This window comes from Limulus polyphemus, unplaced genomic scaffold (genome assembly GCF_000517525.1).
Source record: "Limulus polyphemus unplaced genomic scaffold, Limulus_polyphemus-2.1.2 Scaffold1355, whole genome shotgun sequence".
In the NCBI taxonomy this organism is placed as follows: domain Eukaryota; kingdom Metazoa; phylum Arthropoda; class Merostomata; order Xiphosura; family Limulidae; genus Limulus; species Limulus polyphemus.
In genome coordinates this window covers 47,118-56,960 of record NW_013666965.1, presented here as the reverse complement: position 1 = coordinate 56,960, position 9,843 = coordinate 47,118, and the positions used below count along the sequence as shown (strand labels likewise).

General features: G+C 36.8%; 2 protein-coding genes across 2 annotated transcripts in view; one reads left to right on the top strand and one right to left on the bottom strand.

The window, feature by feature from the left end:
• Positions 1–1,884, bottom strand: part of LOC106463231 — a 22,297-nt gene extending 20,413 nt beyond the window's left edge. The window contains exon 1 of the mRNA XM_022390679.1: positions 1,869–1,884. The gene's annotated coding sequence lies outside the window, so the exon portion shown is untranslated. The remainder of the gene's footprint in view (positions 1–1,868) is intronic.
• A 4,809-nt stretch (positions 1,885–6,693) lies between these two features.
• The window catches only part of LOC106463233 (meteorin-like protein), a 42,029-nt gene continuing 38,879 nt past the window's right edge, over positions 6,694–9,843 (top strand). Inside the window, exon 1 of the mRNA XM_013923229.2 lies at positions 6,694–7,384. Within this exon, the coding sequence (XP_013778683.1) occupies positions 7,260–7,384 (125 nt within the window). The 5' untranslated portion in view covers positions 6,694–7,259. The remainder of the gene's footprint in view (positions 7,385–9,843) is intronic.

The window sequence follows — 9,843 nt, the reverse complement described above, 5'->3', positions numbered from 1 at the left end:
CCATAGGGAGATACATACAAATTTTCAGTTTTGCATTTTGCGTTTTGGGGTTTTTATGGGCGTTTTTTTCCCACTGCTTCGCTGTCTGTAGATGGATCTTCACCAAATTTGGTATAGAGGATCATTAGGTCCATAGGGAGATACATACAAATTTTTAGTTTTGCATTTTGCGTTTTGCGGTTTTTATGGGCGTTTTTCCCCACTACTTCGCTGTTTGTAGATGGATCTTCAACAAATTTGGTATAGAGGTTCATTGGATCCATAGGGAGATACATACAAATTTTTAGTTTTGCATTTTGCGTTTTGCGGTTTTTATGGGCGTTTTTTCCCACTACTTCGCTGTCTGTAGATGGATCTTCACCAAATTTGGTATAGAGGATCATTAGGTCTATGGGGAGACACATACAAATTTTCAGTTTTGCATTTTTCGGTTTTTATGTACGTTTTCGCGTTTAATACCACTACTTCGCTCCCTGTTGATGGCTCTTCACCAAATTTGGCAAGAAAATTTATTGGGTTCATGCAGATATACATGCGAATTTGAGGTTTCACATTTTGTGTTTTGCAGTTTTTATGGGCGTTTTTGCGTTTTCTACAATTACATATAACGGAAGCAACTCTTCATGTCCCAAGATAACTTTCGTTAATCATGAAGTTACATAATTTCCGACCAGGGGACGGGTACTCCAGCTAGTAACTAATAAATTTGGGCCCAGCATGGCCAAGTGGTTAGGGTGATCGACTCGCAATCTGCGGGTCGCGTGTTCGAATCCCCGTCCCACCAAACATGCTCGCCCTTTCAGCCGTGGAGGCGTGATAATGTGACGGTCAATCCCCTATTCGTTGGTAAAAGAGTAGCCCAAGTGTTGGCGGTGGGTGGTGATGACTAGCTGCTTTCCCTCTAGTCTTACACTGCTAAATTAGGGACCGTTAGCGCAGATAGCCCTCGTGTAGCTTTGCGCGAAATTCAAAACAAACAAACAAATAAATTTTACAGGGTATTAATTAATGCACGAGAAAAAAAAGGTAATTTGTTTCTATGAATTATATAACAAAATTGAAATACAATAAGCTAACCAAATGCGTTACATATTTTTAGAACCTTTAATTTGAATTTCTCAAATTATTGGCACAATTTTCGTACATTGAATAACCCTGAAATAGATCACTTGTAGAATCAATGAAAACTTGAAAACAACTTCTTCTTTTGTTTGCCTGAACATACAAATTCAAAATATAATTTATATAAAAAAAGAACTTGTTTACAGTCTCTCTCTCTAACCAAATAGTCGTCTATCTATCTAATCCATAATTTTTCTCGGCATTTCTTGGTCTTATAATATGTTTAAAATTCATCTGCACAGTTCGACTATATAAATTTCAGTAGGGCTTTTCGAGTACAGTTCTACAAAGCTATAAACACGGATAAACTAGGTCATACCAAGGCTACAGCATCTGCTCGTGCTCATGAACACTTAAAACTAACGACACTGTGTAGCTTAGCCTTGGGTGTTCGAGATTTCTGAGTGAACAAAAACAACAGAAATAAAGCATAAGACAGATTAAGAAAGGTTTGGTTTTTGTTTCTATTTATTATCACGTGTAACTTATTAAACTATTTGGATGGGAACTAAATTAAAGCGGTTTCGAAAGGGTTTAGTTAACAGTGCAACCGATAGGTTTCAGTGAAAGGCCAGATTAGTTTTATAGCTGGTATGTCATAAAAAATTGAACAAAGCTCTCGAAGTTTATAAGATCATTTGAAAATTAGGCTTGTAATAAGAACTGTGGAATGACAGACCAAAAAATAAAAATAAAAAAGCTAATGCACATGAAGATACAGGAGGTACTTCATGCATACCAAGTACCTGGTGTACCGGAAGAACTGACATCTTTGTCGTGGTGTGGTACACGTGTTTGGTTCGTGTAATTATCACAGCAATATTACACGATTTGGCGAGGTGAGCCGTGTTTGTAATCGTTCAACATAATTACCAGTAGAAGATACAGCCTTCTTCCTGAGGCGAGTGTGCTTCTTTCTTCTGTACACAGGAGACGCTTAGAACTAACAGGTTCAGCTTGAGTCCGAAGACCCATTAACTTAAGGAATGTGGTAAGGCCTACTAGGCACAATGATTGCGCATGTATGTATGTAGTCTCCTTGGAAACAGTCCAAACCAACCTGGTTTTTGTGTCATATTTTATTTTTTGGTTTTTAAATAACTTTTCATCGTTGCGTTTCCTCTTTAATCAATTATGAGGCAAATCTTTTTCATCTTTGAAACACTTTCAATGCACCGAAACGTACAAACGTGAAAGATATTCAAATGTAACGCATGATAATAAATACAACAGATCCGGATTGTCAAATAAATTGCATTTCTTTATATTTCCAACACAATGGGAAAGGTTGCCCTTGTTTTTAACATGATTCACTATACAGTACGTATGAAAGTGTATAGAACACAAAGTACAGGCACGTTTCTTTCCAGTGTTTTTGTCTGATTGATAAGTAACAATTGACTTATAACGACAGTGACGATTTTACGTTTGAGCAAAATTAAAACTTTATGTCACCGCAATCTGCGGGTCGCAAGTTCGAATCCCCGAATATGCTCTCCCTCTCAGCCTTAGAAGCGTTATAATGTGATGGTCTTTACCAACGAATGGTTTGTTTGGAATTTCGCACAAAGCTACACGAGAGCTATCTGCATTGGCGGTGGGTGGTGTTGACTATTTGCCTTCCCTCCAGTCTATCACTGCTAAATTAGGAACGGCTAGTGAAGATAGCCCTCGTGTTGCTTTTTGAGAAATTCCAAACAAACCAAACTTTATGTCATCAAAATCATTATTTGTGTTGTTGCTGAGAGAAAGCCTTCTAGTTGGCACACAGAAAAATGATTGCCAGATAATACAAATAGACCATTTGACAACACCAAGAGGGGTACGTGACGCTTATCCCCACAAAAAAAATATACTAGAAGAGGTCGTGGCACTTATCCCCACAGACAAAATATACCAGAATAGATTTTGGCTATTATCCTCCCAAACAAAATATTAAAAAGTATCGCAATCCTGCAAAAAATGAGCCATCAGCTTACTGCTGTGTAGTATGTTTGTTTCTGTGAATTTCATGCAAAGCTACCTGAGGGATATCTGCGCTAGCTGTCCCTAATTTAGGAATGGCAGACTAGAGGGAAGTCAATACCACCCATAGCTAACTCTTGGGTTACTCTTTTACCAACGAAAAAATGCAATTGAGCGTCATATCATAACATTCCCACGGTTGCAAGGGCGAGCGTGTTCGGTGACAGGATTCGAACCCGCAACCCGGCGATTGCAAGTCGAGTGCCATAACCACCAGGCAATGCCAAATATAATGTGGAGTAATTCCTGTGAAGAGGAACCTACTGTCAGATGTATGTGAAAAGAAAAAAAAATGGAGAGAAAAATCGTGCCGAACCGCCACTTCGGACTAAAACATATTCAAAGAAAACCGGAAATACTCGTTCTTTGACGCATCTATTGCTCGTGGCTTAACATCAGAATACAACGCACGGTTGTAGAATCGAAGTGCAGTCGTAGGTTTGGAGACGACTAAGATTCCGGAATGTACTCTATCAGACTAAAATCTCTCTTCCAATCACAGGTTGATCCTAAAGCCGATATTTAATGTGTATTTCAATTTGTTGGTTTGTAGTTAAGCACAAAGCTACACAATGACCAATCCGTGATCTGTCCACCGAGGGAATCGAAACCTGGTTTCTAGCGTTTTAAGTCCGCAGACATGCCACTGTGCCACTGGGGGGGGCTATATATTTTGAAAACTTATGTAGAACACTCCCGGACGGAGAAGATGTAAAGCGAAACGCCGAGTAACTACAAAATTAAAAGTCCTTGAAATCTCATGGTGTTTTCGAACGCAACTTATTAATTACAAGTTTCACATAGAACGTTTCTCTTATCGGTTTGTATGTATATCGTGCGCCATCAAAAATGATTTGTTTGTTTGTTTGAAATCAAGCACAAAGCTACACCAATAACGAAGTCTCAGGTAAATAAACTGAAACTGACAGACAAACATCTGCGTGAGGCCAAACAGTAAAATGGTACTTTGCTGTTAATGCCGTAACGATTACTGAATACTAGAGTGCTAATAAGTGAACCCCTCCCCCAAGTGGCACAGCGGTATGTCTGCGGAATTCAACGCTAGAAACCGGGTTTCGATACCCGTGGTGGACAGATCACAGATTGGCCATTGTGTAGCTTTGTGCTTAACTACAAACAAACAAGCTAATAAGTGTAATACTCGCCATCTGGTGGCTAAGCGATAAACTTGAGGGTATTCGAGGTTTGGTCCCTGCAGCGGGCGCAGCGCAGATAGTCCATTGTGCAGAATTAAGAACAAACAAACAAATAAGCCATCTTCGTTGCAATGTAATAATTAATACACATTAATTCAAACTAATACAAACTTTTCATTACATTTAATAAAAGGGAGAAGTTTTGTTACCTAAATATTTTGTTTTGGAAGGAATGTGGGCTGAGGGTTTTGTTTAAGAACGAGCTTTAGTACGTGATTCTTTTTTTTTGGGGGGGGGGACCTGGTGGAGTAATTACCGGTTCACTTTCTTCGGGTCTAGTTATTAGCTTGCCGGAATGTGGAAATAAAATAAAGAAATCGCGCTGTGTTCTTTGGGTCCTGCCTCCCAGTGTGTTATAAAATTGATGGTCAAATCCCTCTATAAAGTTTGTTAGTCCAAGAGTTGGCGGTGGGTAGTGTTTTAAATAACTGCCTTCCCTCCAGCGTGGCCAGGTGGATAGGGCGCTCGACTCCCCAATAAAGGTCGCGGGCTCGAATCCCTGTCCCACCAAATATGCTCGTCCTTTCAGCCGTGGTGACGTTATAATGTAACGGTCAATACCACTATTCGTTGGTAAAAGAGTAGCCCAAGAATTGGCGGTGGGTGGTGATGACTAGCTGCCTTCCCTCTAGTCTATCACTGCTAAACTATGAACGGCTAGCGCAGATAGCCCTGGTGTGGCTTTGCGTGAACTTAAAAACAAACAAACGATAAAAAATAAAACGAAACAGATAATGTATGTCACAACAGCAAATTTAAATTCTGAGTATCCAAGAATATACAAAAATTCTGAATATACATTGCTATGTAAGTCAAGGTTAACTTGAATTTCTGGTCACTATATACAGTTCAAAGGTTGTTAAGGTTAACTTGAATTTCTGGTCACTATATACAGTTCAAAGGTTGTCAAGGTTAACTTGAATTTCTGGTCACTATATACAGTTCAAAGGTTGTCAAGGTTAACTTGAATTTCTAGTCACTATATACAGTTCAAAGGTTGTCAAGGTTAACTTGAATTTCTAGTCACTATATACAGTTCAAAGGTTGTCAAGGTCAACTGTATACAATTCAAAGGTTTCAAATATCCTCAAGTCTTATACTGCTAAATTAGGGCCTTCGTGTAGCTTTGCGCGAAATTCATGACAAACCAAACTAATTTAGGGACGACTAACGTAGATAGTCCTCTTATAACGTTGCGCGAAATTCAACAAAACAAACAAAACCATTGGCCACCTGGTGGCATATCATCTAGATGTAACAAAACAAAAACATGACAATCTTAACGTTTAAAAGTGTTCAAAACATTCAAATTCAACATTGTTCACATACACCTTTCGCGCGCGACAATTTTTAAAATTAATAAATATGCGTGACACATATAGCTATTCATAAGATAAGAAATAAATAAGATAGGATAAGTAAATGATGTTTCCTTCCGAAACAAAATATATGAATATATACTCCCCCCCCCCCAACGTTATTATCCCCTATCCTCACCCCAGATAAAATATTAAAGTAGGTGGGTGGCGCTTATCTCTTCAAATCAAAATTTGAAGAGTTTGTGATACTTTTGTTTTTATCTGTGAAAATTATTTGTTGAGCTAAAACATGTTATTACCCTCGCCCTGAGAAGGTATTAAAATCGCGTCCGTGTGTGTGTGTGTATCTGTGTTTTCGCGAACTGATAGACCGATGTACACAAAATTTTACACAAGATGGAAAGTCAGTATGGAATAGTCCTCTTCAAATTGAGTCCGGATCAAAATCCGGCCACGGATTCTGGATCTTTGAAGCATTTTTTTATAATGGGTAGATAGGTCATTTTCGTGGTTTTCGGTTAATAACTCTGTAAAGAGTGATCGGATTTGTATCACATTTCATGGGCATATTATGGTTGAGACTCCTCATCACACTACAAAAAATGATCCGGATCGTTGATTATTCTGGACCTGAGAAGGATTTTCTGAGTTTTCGAAGGTAAAGTCTTACGTTAACGAATATAAACGCATGCAATCTCGAAAAGGAGCGGTGGGGCGAAGATATGCAAATCTCTGTGATTGCTCCGTTACCCGTTTTTATGATCCAGTTATAGTTGAAGTATGCCTGCGTATCATTTTGTTTTTATATTTTATTATTTCTATCGCAATAAAAACTTTAAGTATCACTTCAGATTTTCTTTCTTTTTCTTTAATAATCTCAATGGCAGAAACAAATTATTACCCTCAATTTTGCGTCTATAGATGGCAGCACATAAAAAATTACCGAAACTGGCCAATCAATGCTCTTCGCGAACAGGCGTCAGAGTGATATCAGCGGAAAAGCTTTTCACTTGATGCGGGTCGTCTGGTGCAGTGGTTGTTGAAAATCATGATGTGGTATTTCGCGCGTTTCGAGTCGTGAGAAAACAAATAGACGTGTAATCGCGTTTGAAAGCAGAATTTTTCAGTAACTTTTAATATCTGCCTAGTAACTAAATATGAATGAGGAGTTAACTTTTATGAATTGAAGCAGGAGTGACTTAGGCTTAACTTCGCATTTATTTGTGAGAAATGTTATTTTTTTTAATCTTCCCAATTTGGTAATTGGCACGTTATTCTTAACCTATGGTTGACAATGTAACCAAATTGTGTATGTAACACGAGTAAGTATCTGATATTATTATTATTAATGGTATTGACACTGAATAATTACAATCAGTATGAAGACAGTTTTGCAAACTATAATTTATAACTATACGTGCTGAAGGTTTCAGTTCATTCTTGGTATCATTATAAGCATCACTGCTATGTCAACAGTGTAGTTATTAACTTGTCTATAATAAATGGTATTGCCTATGCTATTGAAAAATTAAGGCGAAGATATTGAAGTATTCCAAACTTCCAGCCTGTCGCGGCGATGGGGCTACGGTTAGCCCGGGCCGAACCCTGGAAAACCTCCATCCTCGTGACTTTCGTTCTCCTCATATTTATGTGTGCTAGGACTTTCGCCTTTTCGGGAGACGATTGTGATTGGATCGGAAGGTAAGACAATAACAGGATTTTACGTTTTTGTTTATATATATATATATATATACACACATAAATTAATAGTAGAATAATTAATATATCCAGAAAACTTGTTCTATTAAAGTGTTAATTTTGTATATAGAAGCTGAGTTTTGTTTTGAAAATCAATTTTTTTTGTAATGATTGAGTGTGACTGGTGAAATTGGAAAAGAAAAAAAAAACGTAATTTCAAATTGACCTACGCCTACATAGTATCTTGAGGCTTACATCGAAATGGAGTATCACTAAATTAGAATTTCAGTGTGTATACGTAAAGCTAAATCCAGTTTCGTAGGTGTGTTCTCTAGCAGTTTATACCAACAGTAACTTTGTAACAATTTTTTAGTTAATTACACCATGTGACAATGTATCTTACATCTAGGTTTGTTGTTGGGCGACTTTCTGTATACTTATCTTATTATCTTTATACTTCTGTTATATTTGGTATTCCATTCTTGAATTCAAATTTAAATTCACTTTATTTATTTGGTGGAAAACAAAGTCAGGTAATTAATAGTAGAGCCATGGCAACAGTTTTAAACATCTTTAATGAACGTTTTGGAATTACATACATTCAATCTTCAGTAAAGAATACAATGAATAGTGTTAGCAATTTATAAAACATTCATTTGAAAAAGATATAGAGGGATCTACTTGAATAAACCAAGGGGGAAGAGTTGGAATTTTTGTTGAAACTTGGATTTTTATTTATAATACTAGCATATAGCCCGTCAAAAATGATGGGGCAAGTACTACCACCCCCACCCCACACTATACCCTAACCTCACATTTCATAGCTAACTGAAATATATACATTTTGCAAAATCAAGCTTGACCAAAAAAAGAGGTAGAAAAGTTCAGTCGAGGCAGTCACACGTCGGTAAATTCCTTTGTGAGCCAATGAAAATTGAGATAATTCGTGAAATAAATTCGTAGAATAATTATTGGTAAAAATCAGTTAGATTAACAACTTCTAATGTATAGACAAGCCAGTGCGTTTTGTTAACATTACGTTCCAACAATGGCTTTTATGTCGCTTAGCAACAAAAGTGTAACCTAATATTGTTGTTAGTCTATATGTACTGAAAGTATGAAATGAAATTTATAGACAACAAAACTGGAGAATATTTGTTGATTTCTGAATTGAGAGTCTTCGTTGGTTAAAGAGGTTCGTTATTATTAAAACTTTGGTGATATAACAGAAAATAGCTTAATTCAGAAACGACATAAGTTTAAAATTGAATCAATATATTTACTTTCATGATAAATTTTATGCAATTGGCTCTAGGCTAGGTGATCCCACACTAAGTCTTTACATTAGTCTAATTGTACCAACACTCACTACACTTACAAGGTTTCATGCACATCCCCCTCACGGCCCACTTGCACCCCGGTCACTAAAACCGTAACGGGCAGGCGGTAATCGAACTATCCTATATGGATAAATTCCTTTTTGATTTTATGACTCCTCCTAGTTAAACAAATCAAGCGTGATGTGACGTGTCACACACACTGGCTTTTATATACGTTAGATGTAGACTTTCATCAAAATTCATTTGCAGTGATGCAATCTTTGTGCAAAAAGCTGATGCCAAAACCATTTGCAGTAGCGTAATCTCCATAAGCACAAATTACAACAGTAATATTTTTCATATCATGAATGTCATATTCTCCATACTTATAACACTTCGAAAAGCATCATAACTAACAGTGGAACATTAAAGTTACGTTCTTGCGAAGTATTTGATAGCATTGTAGCTATGGCTAATTTTAAGGATTGTAACAGCGTATAATAAGTAATCCTTTTTTTTTTCAAACAGAATAATTATATACTTAGCATAACAAAATTTAGCCCGTTTAGCTTCAGCAGGAACAGAGCCTAGCCCGTTTACTTTCAATAGGAATAGAGTCTAGCCCGTTTCATTTCAGAAGGAACAAAGTTCCGCCCATTTAGTTTCAGGAGGAACAAAATTTATCCCGTTTAGTTTCATCAGTAACAAAGTTTAGCCTGTTTAGTTTCAGCAGGAACAAAGTTTAGCCCGTTTAGTTACAACAGGAATAGAGTTTATCCCGTTTAGTTTCAGAAGGAACAAAGTTTAGCTTGTTTAGTTTATATGTCATATGTTATGGTTTACAGTTAATGAATCAAACAACTTGTATATAGTTCTAATTTGTATAGTTAATGAATCAAACAACTCGTATATAGTTCTAATATGTTATGGTTTACAGTTAATGGATGAAACAACTCGTGTATAGTTCTAATATGTTATGGTTTACAGTTAATGAATCAAACAACTCGTGTATAGTTCTAATATGTTATGGTTTACAGTTAATGGATGAAACAACTCGTGTATAGTTCTAATATGTTATGGTTTACAGTTAATGAATCAAACAACTCGTGTATAGTTCTAATATGTTATGGTTTACAGTTAATG